We start from the raw sequence: 20,770 nt of genomic DNA, 5'->3' as shown, positions 1-20,770 counted from the left end.
ACACATCATGGACATGGGAAAGATGAAGAGTCTCTTTCTCTCACTGGCAAATAAATATCGAAAAAGAACAATCCATGAGAACGATATCTTCCTCAAAAAAGAAAAAGATGGTTCCTTTAGCCAGGTGATTGTCACTGGTGACTATCCAGCTAAGTTTACATATTCAAGAAACTCTGAAATTATGAAAATCAGCCTCAGGTATGGACACTACAATAGACTGGGAGTTCCTTAGCACTCCCTAGCATAAAGAATAACAATACCCCTTGTTGAGATAAGCAAAAAACAGTGGCAGAAATAATGAGCATTCCATAATTATGTCAGCTAAATGTGAGAAACTGTTGGCTGTTTATTTAGGTATTCAATCCTTGTCATCAATCATTTGTTGAGTTTAATTAATTAACTCAAACCATGTAAAGTACAGTTCATAAACACATAGTTGAAATTGTTTTATTCAAATAACTCTTAAAAACCATGTAAAATACAGCACATAAATGCACATTTGAAATTATTTTATTCAAATAACTCTTTTTGAAACAATGTAAAGTACAGCACATAAGCATAATCAGCTCTTTGATAAGTTTCATTATGTAAAATTTCAAGATGAATGAATCAGACAGAATATTGTTATTAAGAGTTGGGGGGGGGGGGGGGGGCACTTTCTCCAAATATCCAACAGGGATATGTGCCACCAGTGGTTTGTGACCCTTTCCCCTTATCTAGAACATGTATTCGTATTTGAGACTTTTCCTAAAGCTTATCAATTTCAAGTGCTACAACAACATCCAGGTATTATTTTTGAACTCAAGAGCTTTTAAAATGGGTTGCTGGTGGCAAATATGCACCCAAAGCACTTTCAATACAACCCCAAAATATTTGAGCAGGTTAACAACAATATAGTTCCACTTAGCGACAACAAAACTGTTAACAGAGCAGCTACTCCAACCAAGGCCATCCTGACACAATTTTGTGAAAAATTATAGCAAATGAAACAAAAAAACAAAAAAAGTGCACTTTTCAAACTCTATAAAGAATTTATCTGAACTATTTATTCGAGATAATTGCACTCAATTTGACCATTTTTTTTTTTATTTTATGGTCAGGAAGTTTGTAAAGACTTTTGGTTGGTGGCATTGGTTAGGTGTTTGACTGTAAATGTCCCAAACTGTTGTTGGGTTTGTCATTGTACCTTTCTGTCCAGCTTGTGACACTAAGAAGATTGCAAATATATGGGTCTAAAGCCCCTGTTTCAGCACTCCTTTCTACACTCTTGTAAATCTCAGATGAACACAGTGAACATTTTTCAGCACTGCATTCCTTGTCTAAGCCACAGTAGCAAACATTTGGTTGCTCAATCTTTTTAGGAACATACACATCTGTGCTCTTGTGGTAGTGAAAACTTGCAGGGTCATATTGCCTTAACCAAGCAGTTGTAATGAAATCATGTCTAAAAACAAGGTTCCACCTTGTTGACAAGGTTGCATGCTTTGCATACTGGCTGATGCGCACGTGTTTAGCCTCCCTCCCTTGCATAGTATTAATGCCTAACCCTAAGCCAAGTTTCCTATACAGGAGGCCTGTGTGATAAGGGATTGCATGACCAATTGTCCAAATTGTTGGTGTTACGGAGTCTAACAGGAGAGAGCAGGCATTGAAATACTGCTTGCAAGAGTCTTTGATTTCCTGCAAGACACCCTCAGTTATTGTGACACAACTAAACCGGCTGATAGCATCTCTTAGCTGAAGGCCAATGAATGCGAGCATGCAAATTTGGAGCTGTTGCTGAGGACTGTCGTCCTCACGCGAAATTGCCTTTAGAATAGACATAAAATTGGGGCAGAACTTTTTTGTCTCTTTCCCTGTGAATCGATAGGAAAGAGATCCCTTCTGTCCTGGGAGCACCACTTTTTTACCTTCTTATACAATCTACTAGCCCCAATTTCTTTCAAAGTGGTAAGATGGGAGGCCAAAGCACTTCCGGGTACATCCCTAACTGGATTAGTACAATTGGGTGCGAGCTTACTTTTGTCATTGGCATGGACAAGCATAAGCTCATGTAATTGCTGACATGCATTATTTGAATTATGCAGAGGCTCAGCAAAAATCTTGTCAACCAGGGGACCCAAAAGGGGAGTAGTTTCTTTCTGGGACTTTAGACTTCTTATATAATCCAACAACTTAGTTCTTTTTGTAGACTCGGCAAGTCTTGTTTGACCCAACTCTTTCCTTTTTGCTTCAACCTTTGTTGCTACCTGAAGCCTTTCTTCATACACCCATGGCTTCCATAGGCATTGTTCAGATTGACCCAAACTGGCATTAAGTATGGACTTGTTGTCATTGTTAACATTGCCAAATGGAGAAAAGTAAAATGCTGAGTTTGCTAGTTCTCCACTAAATGTGGTGGCCCACTTCATGTCAGAGGGGATTAACTCAAAAGTAAACTTAGCTGAAGCTTGGCTAACTGGCAGGTAAAAAGTCTTACCCTCTATGTCACCCATATCTGAAACAAGCTTTCGTGCATAGCGCTGCATCGAGAGGTGAGATTCACTACAATTTGCTCCTGCAAGAATAAAGTTGTCAGTTTCACTTGCAATTTGCTGACCTTCATTGAGGAATGATACAAGCGAAGAAGTGGCTTCATCGTCTTTGCCGAAGGGGGCCCCATCAGCACCTAGAGCTACTCTTAAGAGATACAGTTCAGATCCAAAATGACACTGGGGTGGACTGGTCTTATCTAAGCAAACATACATATCAGCAAGCTGCAACAGAAATGGTTGTAGCTCTCTATATGACCCTTCCACAACTTCATCTGCATCTAAATCATAGCAAAAATCTTTGAAATCATTAACATTTCCAACATCAATGCTTTTGACAAAAGTTATCAATTTCTCATAGGGCAAGATCTTTGGCAAGCGAACACTTGACATGAACTTTAAGCTTTCCAGTTTCTTGCCACTTTTGCGAGTATTCATGGAAAGATTGAGCCTAATACTTTTATATTTCTCCTTACTCAGCAATTCACCATCTTTATTAACTTATCACCAACCCCTTGCTGTACAATACTCTTTAGCTTCTAATTTTATTGTCAAAGCTATTCTCAAAAGTTGGAATACTTTCTTTTACCACCTTAGGTAAAACTTTCTTCATTACTTTCTTAGATAAGGAAAAGTATTTTCCCAACTGAAACGGTGTGGCTTCCTTAACTAAAGTCAACCACAAAGCATCCAGTCTTGGACTTTTATTCTTCTTGGTACCATCATGGATTTTATTACAGGCATCGATGGTCTCCCTTGTACGCCTTTGACAAGTCCTTTTTGCAAAAGGAACTGCATATTCTTCGGAGCTGGCTTCTGATATGGAGGTTGGAAACCTTCAACTTTTCAGAAGTTTTCTTTTTCTTACGATGTCAGTCTCGATTACTCTTTTTTTTACTAACTCCACATCATTCTGGATTCTTTCAACCTATGAAAGATTTGCCGGATAGTTAAAATTAATCCACAGTCCTAGATTTTCTACCGTAAGATAAATAGAATAGCAAAATCCTGAAAAGAACTTGAGTCAGAAAATTCATGCATCAATGTATGAGACTGTGCTGAAATTTAAACAATTTGCATCTTGAGAAAAAAACACAAAAGATACTGAATTCGGTAAAGCTGAGGCACATTTTGGATCACAACTTTTGTTGTTTATTTTTACAGTTCCCAATTTAATATCTTCAGTAAAAAATAATAAACACCTATATAAATTAAATCAACACCGTCACCATTTATCAAACAAATGCGCAAAAATCAGTCGTTATTTATCACCATAATACATATGAGCAAATTTACTTTTCCTTGCCTTTCTTTTCAGCTTTTTCAGCTTTGAACTTTCTGTCAAGTAGACTTTGCAGTTTGAAATAAATTCCTCTTTGAGTACTTTCTGCCTACGGGCAAGTTCCCTGATTGGAAACTTTTCCTTTGCTATTGTCTTGGAGCTTCTTGCTCTCTTCCTACCCTTCCTTGGCATTTTCAAAAGCAACGAGCAACGCTCTCTCCCAGTTGTACTAATCCAGCTAGGGATGAACCTGGTTCTGCTTCAACACTGGTCAACAGGGCCAGATTCCAGCTTTCAGCTCACGCGGTACCAATTTACAGAAGCTGAAAACAATGAATCTACATTCAGCAAACACAATATGCAAATACAATGTCTATCACAGGAACCCATCGTTTTAAAATTTTAAAATAACCTCTAGAAATGTTGTAATCTCTTTCTTTGCCTCAGTACATCATCCCAAGGGTTATGCCACATTGCACGATGAAAAAGCAAAATTCCGCGCCTTGTACTTACCATATTCTTCTCAAAAACATCGCTAGAGAAAGATCCATTTTCACTCTTCCAAAATGGCCTCCGCTTTCGTTCACGGACCCCACAGATATCCCACAATTCAAAGGGAACCCTAAAATCTAAATAAATTTGTAAAAATTAAAAATGGCGCCTGACGCCATCTTGGATATAAAAGCCGCTGCTTGAAATGGCCATATTCCTGAGCCTGTCAGCCTGGCGTGTTGTTGATGTTTTCTTTCACATAAAATGGTCCAGCAAAATCAACTTCAATGTACATGAAAGGAAGATTGTCGGAGACTCAAATGCTTACTAAGTTAGCAAATGGTTGAGGTTTGGACAGTATCGTATCAAATTGTCTGACTAATGCGACTGGATAAACCCAGTAAAGAATACAAGTGAAGGTTTTAATTTCACAACTGCCTAAGTTGTGTATATAACTGTGATGATCAATCATGTCTTCATATCTTTCTCGGAAGTTCAAATATATGATCTTTCATATATTCACTTGCATTCTTTACCATCTACGGGTATATTACAAGCTTACAACATGGTCAGCTCCCAGTTGGCTTGATATTTCAGTTGGTAGAGCTCTGCACTGACATGACAGAGATCCTGGGCTCAAATCCTCTTTAAGCCTGAAATGTTTTCAGGCTTCAATTTCACAACTGCTTTAGTTGTGTTTATAACTGCGATGATGAAACATGTCTTGATATCTTTCCCTGCAGTTCAAAAATATGATCTTTCATATATTCACTTGTAAAAATATTTTGTTTCCACAACTTAAAATGACACAAAATTAGCACCAAATTAGAAAAGGTGTGATTGATGGCCCCTCATAGGTCAAGAAATTGAGAGGCTACAAGCCTTTGAGCCAGGTCGTCATCGTCATAACTGCCTTTGGCTTGCACTGACTTCCAGTGACCATGCCGTTGAAACACCCTGTCGCTGGCTGAATGTTTGCTGCCATAGTTGCACCTCCTTAATGCAGTGATTGAAAGCTGAACTTGGAAGAGGCTGCCTAGATGGAAAGCTACAGCTGTTAGGTTTGGTAGGGATTTGATCAGCTTCCCCACCTTGACTATTGTCAAGGAATATAGTTATGGGTACAACCTGACTTCAGTTTGAGGATCTTGAAGAATGAAAATTGAAAATTTCTGAAGTTTCCAGTGGCAAATTCCCAAACCAATACAAGGTGTTTGTTATGGAGACAATGCAGAACCTAATGACTTTTGTGACTAATGATCGAAGTAATAATTATATCAAACAAGAAAGAGTTTGTTTGACCACATTTCCAATCACAGAGAATAGAGTTGAAAATATGTAGTAGAGAATTTTTGATGAACTTTGAGGTGTTTGGAAATGTGGTCAAACACTGTCTGAGTGTATGATATATCTTTTTAATCAGAACTAAATTAAGGAGAAAATGGAGAATTAATAGCGTAAAAATCTATGCTAATGAAGATCAGATAGCCAAATACTGTCATGGTCATGATGTCGTTGTCCAAACTTTATGAATTATTAATGAGTCTGAGACTCTTCTGTCATTCATTTCCTTGCATCTCTTGTAAACTGCAAGGGCTCTTTCTTCATCTAACTACCCAATCAAGTGATGTAAAATTGTGCCTCCCAAAATTGGAGGTGAGGAGCATAACCCAAAATACAACTTATGTGAACCTGGGCACTCTGTGGCCTCTCGCAATTTGGGTTTTCAAAAAAAAAGAATTGAAGGTAGCAGATGATCAGCTTGAATTCCCACCGTGAAGAAGGCCTTTTCAATATCAGCTGTAAGACCAACTGTTGTTTCTAAAGTTTGCCCTGATGTTGAAAAGGTGTAGGACATAATTTTGGCCAGCCAGTTTTTGGACAATCTTTCAGTGAATGCTCATGTTTACCAGATTTCACTAATCCTTCATATGTAATTTTACTTACTTAGTTTCCCCAATCCTTTTTAAAAGCTGCATGATGAGCCAACTTTTCTTTTTTCCCCCTTTTTGTTCCTTTCTTCTTTTTTAACTGGTCCTGAATGATGATGTTGTATTCTGCTAATAACTCTGGGTGGTTGCACAGCTTGTGGTGTAAGGATCTTATTGGAGTGTCGCACAACTGATATTTTTCAGAGGGTAGCTCAAATGCTCTGAAATAAATTTAAATGCTTCCACAGCTGCATTTGGCAGAGTCCATGACAAGCTTTCCAACTTTGAAAGCAGGAAGGCACTTGGAAGCAGTTATTTTTAATTACCTTTCACAAAACCACTCCTGTGACAAACTCTGCTGCTGGTACCTTGCATTTCCCTGAGAGTCTCCAGTTTAAGGTTTGTGAGCAAGATAGTTACTTGCTGCAAAAACAATCTGCTCTGGTCACATGTCAGGTTGTAGTGTTTGTAGATAGTCTGCAGTTGAGTTTCCCACATTGGTATAGCTCCATTTGTGTTTTGCAATATTATCTGCAAGTTTGTAGCAAAGTGGGTGATATGATCAGGTGTTACTAGACGGTATTTCACTGGTCTTGGGTCATAGTCAATCCCTGGCAAACCAGCATTTTTAGTTTTTGAAGCATAGTTAGCATCAGATAACATCCAAGGATTTTTGTCTCTTTTATTCCCCGTTCCAAGAACAATCTTGACTTGTGCATGGTAAAGATACCACAGAACCATGATTTTACACATGGTTGGGATGGTAGACAAAACGGCCACATGACTGCAATGACCCAAAGAGGAAGTCCTACATGGTTCATAGGAAGCATGAATCACAGCACTGCTGCTAGCAGATAATGCAACAACATGAAGAAGCTCAGTTTTCAGTGATGGTCAATTGTGAGCTCTCACTAAATGATGTTTGGCAGTCAACGCGTCCATTATGTCGTGAACAAATACCAAATTGATGTACCTTGTTTCGTGTTTGAACGGTTTATCTGTCACATATCCAAGTCCTTCATAGTTTTCCTTGGTGACATTGACATTCTGGATTGATTTTAGGGCACACTAATGGATGTCTCTGTAGTTGAAGAGATTCAGTATGTTGTGTGAAGGAAACTCTTGTCAGCCTGGTGATGGAATCTCTGCAACTGAAACGGCATTGCAATTTTGTCAAAGCTCACAATCTTCCTTGATGGCCTTTGCAGCAAACCATTTTCCCTCATTGACACCAGGATCTTTAGTCTGTTAATTTCCAGAATTTATGCAATCGGTAACAAGTTTTATAAGTTCATCATGTTTTCTACTTAATTTTAAACCTCTGATTTGCGTTCAAATTTGGATCCAGGAACACCATCATCTTGGGTAAAAAGAGTCAAAGATCAAAGCGAAGTGCTCACAAGCAACATAGATTCCACTAAATGCTCTCACAGAAATGGCATGTCCAGTAGTTTTTTATTGAGTTATGACATGTTTTCAGTAACAACAAAACAGGAAAGGAAAAACGAAAACAGAGAGAAAAACTACAAGTAAATACATTGAATGTCTACATAGAGTAAATTAACAGGATATACAAATGTTGTGTAAACATAACTACACATATGCATACACATTACAATTTCTATAGGAAAAAATTAAATGGTAAGGTAATATAATGTTATGGTAGCGTCAATATGAATAGAAAGGGAAAACAAAAATAGTGAGAGTAAAGAAAATGACGATGTGAATACAATATTACTCCTCTTAGGGAAGGATTGCTGCAATAAGCACGATGTTTGGCAACTTCATATACGCTCTCTCAGTCAAGTTTGTGAGCAAATGTAATGATTACAATGACATGTACATGTTCAGATGTTTATCTAAAATTTGAATGGTTCTTGTGTTTCAGTTTACATACTTAACAAGAATTTTCTTAAGCAAAAGAAAGCAAGTTTCGTTCAGTATTGGGGTCAACAGGTTCAAGACTGACTTTCACTATATTTGTTGTCATAAAGCACAATGAACTTTGAGAACAGCTGACTTGACATGACACTATCAAATCCCCTCTGACGTAAATCATTGTACCATGGCATTAGATTATTGAATAAATCTTGGGTGAACATCATCTTCTCAGGGAACTTTTCAAACTATGCCCAAAATCCTTCCCAAGCGAATTCTGAAGGGCTTCATACATTAGTGTATGAAATTGGATGGCACAGTTGTACCTGCGTCCATCAAGAACCACAGAAACATCCTTCTGCAATCACTCCAGACTTAATACAAATGTCCCTTAGGCTAGCATCTTGAAAGTGTTTTCCCAATAACTGTGCAAATTGTGTGAAATGCTCCCTGTCTCTCTTGGTATAGGTGTGGAATTTCAGGGCACAAAATTAACTTTTTCCAGGAGCCATATGGCTCCTAAATACTAATTTCTTTCTTGAAATTGGAGCACACTTTTGTAAAGTCTGTTTTACCAGCTTAACTTTGGTGTGAACTGCACAAGTCACAGAACATCAGATTTGTATCAGCATTAAACGACAGCCAGGGAAACTCTTCTATCCATTCTTAGATTAATTTTTCGCTTTATGCTAGTAATTGCTCCCTTCCTTGGCTTGTTTCTTTACATTATGCGATTCTGTTGGACATTGACCCATGGAGCGTAGCCTTTGTGGTTCTTTGAATTAGTTGGTTCTCTTTGGAAACCAAATGTTTCTAAACATCCTCTTCTCTTGATGTGTTCAACTGGAGTGAAACTCTTTCTTGCAGTGTTCTCTTTGCCTTTGGAAACGTGTTTGCCGTTTCTCCTGTTGAGTATCAGAGTGCTACATTCCACCCACCAGATCTTGGGTCAAGGTTTCCTTCCCTAGACCACAACAAAGAGAGTGGTTTAGAATAGACTGAAGAAGCATTTCCTGGACTTCCTTCACAGTGCATAAGATCATGAATTCAAGTGTTTCAGTTTGGATATACTTGGCTAAAACACTATAGAGCAGCTATATTAAAAAAAAACCTCTCCATTCCTACTACTTGTTTGCAATTCACGCTTCAGATGAGACTGCCTCTTCTCTACTTTGGGTTGTACTGGTTGTACTGACTGGTGCTGTTGGTAGTTAAGCACACAGAAAACAACCTGTCAGGATAGTGATGATCATTAGCAGAAGAAAATGAGGTAAGTACTGGGTGGTGAATGTAGTAGTCGATGTCCAGTAGACGTTCCAGAGCTATGAGCAAACAAAGAAGACTTTTCTGTTTCTTCACCCACCAAAGCCAACGACATAGCATTACACAAGCAGTCTACATTGCCAGTTGTTTTTGTAGCTGTTAGGTATGGTTGGAGTGGTAGATCTTCTGGAATCAATGATGTTGTTGCCATGTCATCTTTTTCAAGTGACTGGTAGACTCCGAATAAACTGCTTCTGATGAGCATATTTATCATCCAGCTTCCCAGCAAATTCTGTCACATCTTTCTTTGAGTTGTTATCCAAAAGTTTAACTAAATGTTTGCGATCACTTTCTAAGCTCATTTTAAATTTAAATGAGCTCAACACAATGACATTGTTGTGACATGGCAGGGTGATACAGTACTACTGAGTGGACACTGGAATGCCCTATACACAACGTGTCTACTCAAAACTTAAGGTGGCATCCAGCGGCTTGTGCAGATTTTTGAAAACTAGCTTGTTGAAAGCCCATTACTGCCATGACTTTTGTTTTAAACAGCTTCAAAAATAGGCAGTCGAGAACTGCATGTGGCTACCTTGGATAAAAATAATTGGCTGAATGAACTGTCCGTTTTGATAGCCTGGCCTTAAAATCATGTCTTACAAATTTGCCTTGGTCATCTGCAGTCTCAGTCTCAACAAAACTCACTTTATGTTTTACTTTAAAAAAAAATGTTCAAAAATGTAAGTCTGGATATGAGCCTAGAGGCCCATAAGGTGAGCGCCCATCTAAGGTTTCTGTATCACGAAGTGACTAGGAGTATTTTTGCTCCTCCTGGATGAGATGCTAGTCCATTGCAGGGTTACCCCCTCTGCATTAAATATGCTGGTATCCATTTATAAACCTGGGGGGAGAGAGAGGCATGGAGAGAATAAATTGTGTTGGCCAAGAACACAACTCAATGGCTCGAACTGTGCGATCTGGAGGTGAGGGCACTAACCATGACGCCACTACGCCTCCAACAGAAATATAATTGCCTAACTAATTTTAGTGAGATGATAATAGGATATAACTGTTTTAAAATGCACAAAGTTGAAAATAGTTTTGTATGTCTGACACTCAGCAATTTTTATTAACTTCAATTGTAACAGTATTTAACAGCTCTGAAATGTCAATTGAGTAACATTGTCTACTATATAATCAATATTGGCAGAAACTGAACAAGCAAAGCAATTATTTCTTGAGCAGACAAAGTTTTCTCTCTAATAGAAATGTTCGGCAGTTGATGCACTTGTCATGAAATTAAATGTCAACTGAATACAATCCACATTAGCAGAATCTGAACAACCAAAGCAATAATTGGGACATCTAACAGAGGTGCTAACCAGTTAAGGCATGTGAGGACTGTAACATTTAATATATTGAATGTCACCGAATTAAATGTCAACTGATATTAAAAAGGAAAAACAAAGACAGGCCTGCAGAGACTCCTAATGTGGTTTTTGTGGTTGCGTCACATTATCAAAGCCTTCAAATTATAGTTTTGCTCTTACAAGCATGCCTTTTAGAGATTTACCTCTTGTGGTATGTTGTGACAAAAAGCAATAGAGTCACTGCCGTTTTTTTGTTTTTGCTGTTTAAGAGCCGATTGTCCTGAGTCAAAGATGACCTTTGACAGGGACCTTTCTATATATTTCTTTGGATACCTGCATGCTTCGAGGCACCATTTGAAGTTTGCAAGGCACTCTTTAAATGTTGTTTTTGAAGAGTATGTTCTAAGCAGTCTTATTGCTTCGCCTTTGATAAAGCCTCTTTTTACCCCTGGAAGGTGGCACAAGGTAAAATGAGTATATTGAAAGGTTTCAGTTGGCTTGTAATGAGTTTTGATGTCCAGGATGGATTTTTCTATGAATCTCACTCCTTTGAACACCACTGTATCAGGGAAAGTTATTTCGTTCTCTAATATTTCGGCCGTGAATTTTATTGTTGGGTGGAATGTGTTAGCTTGTTCAATGAAATGACCCATTTTGTTTCTTTTACAGTCCCAAAGGGAGAAATCATCATCAATGTAATGTTTCCATTCTTTTGGCTTGGTATTGTGTTGTTGAATTAAATTTGTTTTGATCTATCCAGGGTGATGTAGTGAGTTTTGATGTCCAGGATGGATTTTTCTATGAATCTCACTCCTTTGAACACCACTGTATCAGGGAAAGTTATTTCATTCTCTAATATTTCGGCTGTGAATTTTATTGTTGGGTGAAATGTGTTAGCTTGTTCAATGAAATGATCCATTTCATTTCTTTTACAGTCCCAAAATGAGAAATTGTCATCAATGTAATGTTTCCATTCTCTGCCATGAATATATTTGTAAGAGACACTGCTGTCTTTGTGCCCATAGCGACACCATGGGTTTGGAGATAATTTTTTCCATTGAACTCAAATGAGTTCTCTGTTAGGATTACACCAAGCATTTCCTTTAGATAGTGTGTGGGGATTGGAAGATCCTTGTTGTGGAACGTCTCATATGCTTTGCATACTATTTCTGTTCCCTACTCTTGTGGTATATTTGTGTATAAGCTGGAAATGTCCATTGCTACCAAAATTGTGTCTTGGCCTAGTTTTGTTTTTTCTATAAAATTGATGAAATCAGTTGTATCCTTTATGTAGGATTGTTGTTTTTGTGCAATAGGCTGTAGCAATGTATCCACAAGAGAGGATATTTTTTCATTTGGGCTGTGACAACCTGAGGTGATTGGTCATCCAACCAGAATAGGTTTGTGGATATTTGTAAGAAAGGAATTCTAGGCAGGTTGGTGGTTTGAGAAAGCAATTTTTTTGTCATGTTATTGATGTGTTTGCCCTGATGCAGTTTGTCAATGATCTGGTTTACCTTTGTTTGTGTGGTTTTCACCATCGGTGCTCCTAGAGGTTTATAGTGCTCTCTGTTCTTGAGTTGCGCTTCAACCTCTTGTATTTTGTTTGATTTATTCATGATGACTGTTGTTGTTCCTTTGTCTGCTTTTTTGAGGTTTATGGCAGAGTTATTCTTAAGCTCTTTTAAAGCTGCCATCTCATTGCAGACATTATTTTCGGGCTTACTGATTCTGATGTCAGCAAGTTGTGTTTTGACACTTTTTTAATAGTTTTCAAGGGTGATGGATTGTTGAGCCGGAGGCATCCAATTTGATTTGACATGAAAAGGATGTGGTTCTTTAACTTGTCCATGAAATATATATTGGGGGCACATTCTTCTCGCAAATTGTTCAAAATCCAGCAAGAGTTGTCACCTAATTTCATTTGATTCCCTTTCTTTGACTGCCCGCCTTTTTCCAGAGGTGTTTCTATGGTTTTTGTGCCGTTTGTTTTTAGAAATACCCTTGCTGGTTTTGTGGCCAGCTTTTGTAGAGTCAGAGAACACACTGTGGCAGTGTTTATCCTGTTTATTTGCAGAGTTTTTAAGTTCATGTGAACAAACGATTTCTTTTCAATCTGAAATCTGTTTCTGCAAATCAGCTAAGTTTACATTGTCCTGGTTTACAATGTGGTTCGCCGATTGCATGTCGTTGAAAGGTTGCCTATTTACATGTTTGTTTCTGCGAGCATTAGGTTGTGAAAACGCCCTTAGTTTCTTTCTCTGGCTGTCGAGCTTATGTTTGTGGAAGTGAGTTAAGGCATGTGCTAGGCTTTGTCCAGCATCTAGCTTGATGTCCTTTATTTCTTTTTTAAAGATGTTATCCTGTGCAACATTTGGTTTTGCCATGTATCGCAAAGATTTCGGACAAGTCCGATTTGTTAGGTGTTCCTCTAATACTTTTATAGAGTTTTCAGTCTTTGCCATTTTGTTCTCCACAGTTATGTGGTCTGTGAATTTTCTTTTTTGACCTTGCTTCGGCAAGTTGGATTTTGGTGGGCTGTTAGGCTTGTTGCTCATTGGCAGGTGGTTTTCCCTGTGTCCTCTTGGCGGGTTCTGGGTTGGTCTTGGTTGTGATGGTAGACGGCTGTTCTACGAATCATTTTCTTCATCGGTGTTAAGCATTTCTTTGTCATCTTCATTTGGACGGTAGTCTGGCATTTTCGGTGGCGCTATGTAATTATCTGTGTCTAGTCAAATCAAATCAAATCAAATCAAAACTTTATTTATCGAGGGTGACACGTAATAGTTTATCAACTAATAAATTTGTGGCCCTCTTAAATGTACTAAAAGTTAAAAATCTACTATAAACAATAATCAAAGATTATCACTAAAATATCACAATCTAAAAATTATTACTTAAAAAAGGAGTAAAAATCTTACTCTTGAGCTGACTTAATTTAAAATGTTTGTACAAAGTGTTCTTAAGGATATTTACAGATGAAGAGGCGCGCAGGTTAAGGGGGAGGTGATTCCAACATTTTATAGTCGTTACAGAAAACGTGCGACCTCCCTCTTTTGCTCTGTTAAATCTTTTCAGTAAAATTAGCACCCCATGTATTCCTATTGTGCTGGCTGTTATTTAGTTTTAAGGTGGCTCGATAGGCTAAAAATGGTCATTTTGACAACGCAATTCTCAACACTATCTTATAAAATCATGTCAATTCAACTATATCATTGTATTAAGCAGGTCCCAATGATTCATTTGCCATACATTTGGGATGCATTCCTTGCATTCCTGAGGAGCCACACCCATTTTTATAACCACACCCATTTCCGAGGGCCTAGAAGTAGGTGTTTTCTTAAACACAATATCTCTACTCTGCTTTGTGCTGGAAAGTTGAAATTTGCCACACTTTTTTTTATGTTCTCAGAGGTATACAATGACCAATTATTGTAAAGAAATTGTGTTTTGATCATGAATGAGGCCTTCACCCAGAACATACATGAAAATGTGCAATATCGGCTTTGAAAAAATGTTAATAAGTCATAATTGGTCATTGCACAGATCTATTTCTAGCCAACCAAATGTGAAAGTTTCATTGAGTTATCTTAAATAGTTTTTGAGATATTGTGTTTACAGTGACTGAACATGTTTTAAAAAACGGAATCTGAGAAAATAGCATTTAAAGTTGATCATCAGCAATGTTCACTGTGTTCAGTCCTAAAAGGCTCCAGCTTCATATTGAAGTCCTTCAAAAGCCTCTAAATGGTCACTGTAGCCTTTCTTCCAGTTTCTGATTTGTTTTTGTTGTTCCTTGGACTGATCAGAACTCTTTCTGTGAGCATGATGCAATCTGTCATATTCCAGCTTTTTGCAAGCTTGGCTACAGTGAGCCCCTGGCGTAATTCCTAGCTCTTTGAGGACCAATTTGAGGGAGACTGACCCATCTTTGAAGTGAGACACTGCAAGGTGAGCAGCAAGCTCGACTGTGGGTAAGCCAGAGTGAGTTTCCTTTATACATCACTTACAGTAAAAAATAGAAATGAATAGACAATTGTCGAGTCACAAAAGGAACACGGAAAAACAAGCTAAATGAAAATGAATAAAACTATAAGAAAGGAAAATATAGAAAAAATGGCTTACATCTGATCTAGCACCGGGCGTGGGAACTCCAAAGAAAACAGCTCTAAATACTCCAAGTTGAACTACGAGCGACTCCTAAACGTGCAACTCCGATAAACTGAAACGTGCTAAGAAATATGATATCTACAATCACGAAACACCTAGAGCGGCCAGCCAAGAAATGTAAATCAAACATTAACTAAATCAACAAGTGTTGTAACGCAACAGAAGTGTTCAATCGTTGCCAAATGAACGCATTTATTGCCTCGTTGTGGTTCTCTGTGCCACCGTGGAGGCAGTGCCGTAAGAGGTCTTGGTCACTGAGGGCTTCAAAAGTTGGATGAATTGCATTGGCAACAGCAGAAGGCAGTGGATGTGTATGTGTGTACTCTGTTGTTTCCTTTGCCAAGTCCCTTTGAAACCCACACCACGAATTTTCTCTAGGGGGCACAAGTCATGGTCTGGGTGGTCATCACTGGATCTTGTGATAGATTGGATGTCGTGGGTGTTGTTTTGGATGGCCTTGCCATAATAGACCTGTAGTTGATCTATTTTGTTGTTTGTCAGCCTTCCAATACCCCCGATTGGTTTTCTGTCTTCAAGTCTTACTTGACCCACGTGCTTTTTTAGCGAGCGAAGGCGTGACCCCAGACATTTCTGAACATGCCCAACACACTTGAGCTTGGTGACCTCTTTTTCACCATACACAGCTTCATCTACAATTAGCTTGTGGGCTTTGCTGTCCCTGTCTCCCAAAAACTCTGTATAACGCACTGCATAGCTTTGAACTGACCACTGAAATATGGCAAGAAGGCCAGTGGAATCCATTGATGCAGATGACCCAAGGTGATTAGCCTGGCAACGATGTTGGTGGCCTTCCCACCAATCTTCAAACTCCTGTGTACCTTCCTTGTTCCTCCACACTGTGCACTCCTTGCAGTCTTTTGACATTATTTCGATGTCAGTTACTTTGCCAGTGACTGTGGATATGGCAGTGACTATTCCATACAGGGATGAGTAGCCCCTTCTTCTTCAGGTGCCATCACCTGAAATTCCAATATCAAAAACACCATCCTCCTCTGGTTCATAGAAGCTCTTTGCATTTTCAACAGCAGCTCTCATACTTTGCTGGCAAACAGTCTGAGTAGCTTTCCTCACAGCTTCAACAATATCCCTATAGGCATTTTCATTCATGGGAGGAGGCATGTTCATAGTTCCAGCAAATTTGACAAGCCCTTGGTGCCCAACACCAGTGTTCCTGGATGCTAGAACAATTCTTCGATTGACTTTGAATGCCTGCAAAGTCCCAACCCTGGAAGAAGAGTAAAATCTTTTTATGAATCCACACTTTTTCCCGGGGCACTTGACAAATAGCAACGAAGCAAATCCCATCTTTCTTTCGCTATCTTCTTCCAGCTTCACGTGGTTCTTCTTACAAATGGGGCAGAGTAACAATTGGAAAATTGAGCCAAGGACTGCCATGTCAACGAAACGAAAACCTTCCATTTCAGCTGAATCCACATCGCTTGCACTACTTTCAGGTTTAGACTCCTTGCTGGAAAGTCCGTGAACCTTTCCTTGCAATGCAAAAGATGAGGAAGGTTCAGGCACGCTAACATTTGAGCGCGACGCGTCTGTTTCATCAGAGTCCACTTCATCGCTTCTTTCGACCGATTCCTGATCTGCTGAAGCTTCTTTCGACTCTAATTCCTTTCTCCTTGTATACATGGTCCCAGTGAACTTTCTTGTCTTGCTTCTACCACTTCTAAATTTCTTTTTTGGAGGCATTTCTGAGGATAACTTTTACGAATAAAGCATAAACAACAGCAACCACGTTTTCTACGATTATTCCTTCATGTAGTTTACTTAAAATGTCCTCTAAAGAAGGCTAGACTGCTTCCCAGGCCCCAGGAAGCATTCAAGCTGAAATTTTCACTAAATATCACTGCTTTTTGTTCAAAAAAAAGCTGCGTAAACAACTCTCGTTTCCATGGAAATGGGCCAAACATCCTGAGAAAATGCTCAAAAGCATGCTAGTAGGGCAGTAAAAATGCAGAAAATGGGTTTTTCATGAAGGTACAAAGGATAAACAATCCAAAAGTGTAGGTTTCCAGAAATACGATTTTTTCCGATTTTGGGCCTATCGAGCCCCTAAATTGTTTAGGTATAACGGGCAAGTACCCATAATCCTTTTATGAGCTATTGTACATCTTTTCATATCAGTCTCGCTGTAATATGGTACCCGTCCTAAGGTATTAAATAGATCTACAGTGCTATGGTGTTGTTGGCCGTCAAGGATAATACAAGCGCAGCGTTTTTGCAGTCTGAATATCTTATGTTGTTGTGGCTGCAGCAGCTTGTCCATGTTATGCTGCAATATAATATTAATGGCTTAATTAAAGAATCATAATAGAGTATACGCTCTGCTCTTGGAAGATAAGCCTTGATTCTGTTGAGTATACCAATACGCTTCGATATCCTCTTACGTAAAGAGTCAATATGAATATCGAAACTGAGTTCTTCATCAAGTTCAAGGCCTAGCAGTTTAACGTTCTCAACCTGCTCTAATGTGCTTCCTTCGAGCTCTATCTCAAGCTTTCGATGTTCATTACTCAAATGTTTCCGTAAGCGCAGTCCATCAATTAGCATTGTCTTCGTCTTGGAACAATTAAGTGGCAGTTGTTAGTTGCCCACTCACTGACATTGGAGACCTCACTGGAGAGTGTGTTCTTAGGTTCTTCAACATTAGCACAATCGGAAGAAACGAGGAGGGTGGGTGTCATCGGCAAACATGTCCAAGTGCATGTGGACATGTAAAGGTAAGTCATTGATAAACAGCACAAAAAGTAAGAGACCCAATATGGAACCCTGTGGCACACCTGCTGTGATACTCCTCACAGTCGACGTTTCTCCTTTGAATGATACATATCGAGTTCGATCGCTTAGGTATGACTCGAACCAAAGTAAAGCGTTCCTATCTAGTTTGTAGACTTCAAGCTTGCTAAGCAAAGTCACATGATCCACCATGTCAAGAGCCTTCTTACAGTCTACTAGAACCGTACCATTAACATGGTTTTTGTCCAGATTGAAGAGCAGAGTATCAACTATATAAGCAAGCACTGTCTCCCTGCTGTACTGCTTTCTAAATCCAGACTGGTTCTTATAGATGAGGTCGTGAACATTTAGATATTCAGACATGGTCATGCACATGACGTTCAATGATTTTAGAGAGCACCGGAAGTACTGAAATGGGCCTATAGTTGGTTATATCATCCATATCACCAGCTTTATGAAGGGCAGTCACTCTGGCTATTTTCCGACAACAAGGAAACATTCCTGATGAAAGCGATAGGTTGATGAGCTTTGCTATTGAAGGCGCAAGTTCTGTGATGCCTAGGTGCAAGAGAGAACAACTGATGCCATCAATTCCAGTTGCTTTATTAGCTGGAATTTTCAGTAAATATACCTTTGCCATGTCAGTTGTAATTGGAGGTATAGTGAATTGCGATTCTGAAGGTAGCCTTTCACCAACAAACTGTTTAAGTTTATCAAGATTACAACCATTAGCGGTCAGGAGGGATTGTTTCACTTTATCTGCAACAATTGTAAAGTGGAGATTGAAATAATCCGAAATTATTGAAATAATCTGAAATTATCTTTTCCTCGGTGACTTTAAGAAATTTGGGGTTGACGCGTTGGTCTGTCTCCACCAAGGGATCTTATTAACTTCCAAATAGATTTAGAGTTCCCTTTGCTATTCTGAAACGAAGCCTCGAAGTAGTTATGCTTTGCTCTTGTAATCATATTGGTGGCCTGATTTCGCATGCCACAATACCTTGCCCATGCATCAGCGGTGTTACATGCCCTAGCTTTTCTCAGAAGAATCTAGTTCCTCTTCACCATTACTGGGATGGAGGTATTGTGTGTTTGAGTCATCGCAAACACACAATCTTCATGATTCTCTTCAGCTGTTGTTTGAAGACAGACCATGTTGCAAGTAGCTTGAGGGAAAGGTAGAGATGTTTTCTCATTTCCATTCCCATTGTAAAGACGGTTTGGCGACCTTTTTATATTCTAATTTTTGCGGTTTAGGATCGAGTTTGCATTGCTCCTATTGGCCCATTATGAAAGGTATATAAGCCATTCGCGTGTCAGCAAATTAAATGTCAAGTGATATTAACAATATCTAGTGCATGATCAATATTTAGAGAAACTGAACTACCAAAGCGGAAGTTTCTTGAACATACCACTGTCTCTGTGTAATAGAGGACTTTGCCTGTTGATGCACTTGAGAACAGTAACATTGAACGTCATTGAATTAAATGTAAACTGAATAACTATTTAGTATATGATCACTATTAACAGAAACTCCACAACCAAAGTAATAATTTCTCGAGTGGACCAATGTCTCTTTCTAGTAGAGGTGTTCACCAGTTGATGCACATGTAACGTGTTTAATGTCACTGAATTAAATGTCAACCACTGTCAACTTGTTAAGAATGTCTAGTACAAGTTCATTTTGCTGTCAGAAACTGCGATATTAGTCGTTGTGACTTGCTATACTATCATTTGCTGTGGGCCTGCAGTCAACAGCAATTTCTTGAGCTCATCAATTTGGATATCTGATTGAGCCGTTTGCTTGGTTATGGACTTCAGGAAGCTCTGAAGTGCATCACGGAAGCATGTGAAGCTTGAAATGGAGCCTCTTCCAGGCATTCAGTTGGGGTGCAGTGCAAAAACAGCGCACGATAAAATAAGAAAAGGGCGGCTAGAGGAAGTGAAAGAATGCTTGTGGGCAAACTTAACAAAAGCTCCTTCCGCCTACTTATAGACCACCTACAGGGACCTGTAACATGACTGCCAGCTTGTGGTTTTCAGTTGTCAACCTAGTATTTTAAAACCTGTTCACAGAATATTTCAAACTTTGTCCCTTGAAAGCCAATACTTAGAGACTTTAAAACATATCTTGCAATAGAAATGAGCCTAAACAAAGTATAATCACCACATGGCAAATCACAGAGGTGTCAAACTGCAAAGCAAAAGGTTGAGATTCCAAAAACAGAATGGCAAATGTACAGATGTCACAAACCGTATTCACACAAGCTCGTACTTTCCAGTTCTTTATGGCCTCTTCGTCAATACCTACTGCCGTTGCTGCAACTCTGATTTTGTTCAACAGTTCAGCTTGATCTCTCATTATGGCCTCGAGAGCTAGACAAACAACAGTGATCATGGAGACAGTGCAGTCTGTTCCATACATCGAAAACATTATTTGTGGAGAGAGTTGAAAGATTAAACTTAACAAATGCTTTGTAAGGGGAACTTGTCTGGCAGATATAATGTAGGACTGTGATAGAGTCACTCCAGAAGGTTATCTTCTCTACCTTTGTGGCCATTTCTTCTACCAGTGTTTCAGTTAATTGCACAGCAACTAGAGCTCCCATGAGTTCCAGTCGGCAGAGAGACTGTGACTTTCAAGGGGCAACACGGCCTTTTCCCGTAATAGAGCACGTTCTAAACACTTGTCTCAGGTACACACGCGCCATAAGCATCCTGGCTAGCGTCACAAAATACACGAAACGTAGTCTATCGGATAGGTTTTTGTCCTTGAAGTAGGGCTCTTGGGATTCTCACTTGGTCAAGCTTTTCTGCTTCCTTGCACCATTCATGCCACTCTCGAAGATCAGCTTCTTTTAACTCGTCATCCCAGCCATACTTCATACAATTCAGATTCTGAAGGATTATCCTACTGATTGAGAATGGGTGGAGGAGTCCTCACGGATTCGCAACAGAGAATGCTTGACTCAAGATCTTCCGCGTTGTCGTGCCTGGATTACCATTCAGTCTGGTAAACTGGAGTATGTCCTCCTGGGAATCCCAAATGACGCCCAAAGTTCTGTCTCTTTGCAACTTACC

General features: G+C 39.1%; 1 protein-coding gene and 1 pseudogene across 1 annotated transcript; both read right to left on the bottom strand.

Moving 5' to 3' along the window:
- Positions 1 to 632: 632 nt before the first annotated feature.
- On the bottom strand, positions 633 to 14,744 carry LOC145484988 (uncharacterized). Its single transcript, XM_081463626.1, has 2 exons — positions 4,327 to 14,744; positions 633 to 4,136 (listed from the first exon to the last, which is right to left on the bottom strand). The coding sequence occupies exon 2, from the start codon at positions 2,967 to 2,969 to the stop codon at positions 1,812 to 1,814; it is 1,158 nt and encodes a 385-aa protein (XP_081319752.1). The 5' UTR covers positions 2,970 to 4,136; positions 4,327 to 14,744; the 3' UTR covers positions 633 to 1,811.
- A 7-nt stretch (positions 14,745 to 14,751) lies between these two features.
- On the bottom strand, positions 14,752 to 16,642 carry LOC145484975 (uncharacterized; annotated as a pseudogene).
- Positions 16,643 to 20,770: the final 4,128 nt, after the last annotated feature.

Source organism: Orbicella franksi, chromosome 4 (assembly GCF_964199315.1).
Source record: "Orbicella franksi chromosome 4, jaOrbFran1.1, whole genome shotgun sequence".
Classification (NCBI taxonomy): domain Eukaryota; kingdom Metazoa; phylum Cnidaria; class Anthozoa; order Scleractinia; family Merulinidae; genus Orbicella; species Orbicella franksi.
Note: the sequence above shows the minus strand (reverse complement) of the source record. Positions and strands in the feature narration are given on the sequence as shown.

Bases quoted from the DNA above. Each gene is read 5' to 3' on its own strand.
- LOC145484988 (XM_081463626.1), bottom strand. From the start codon at position 2,969: ATGAATACTCGCAAAAGTGGCAAGAAACTGGAAAGCTTAAAGTTCATG.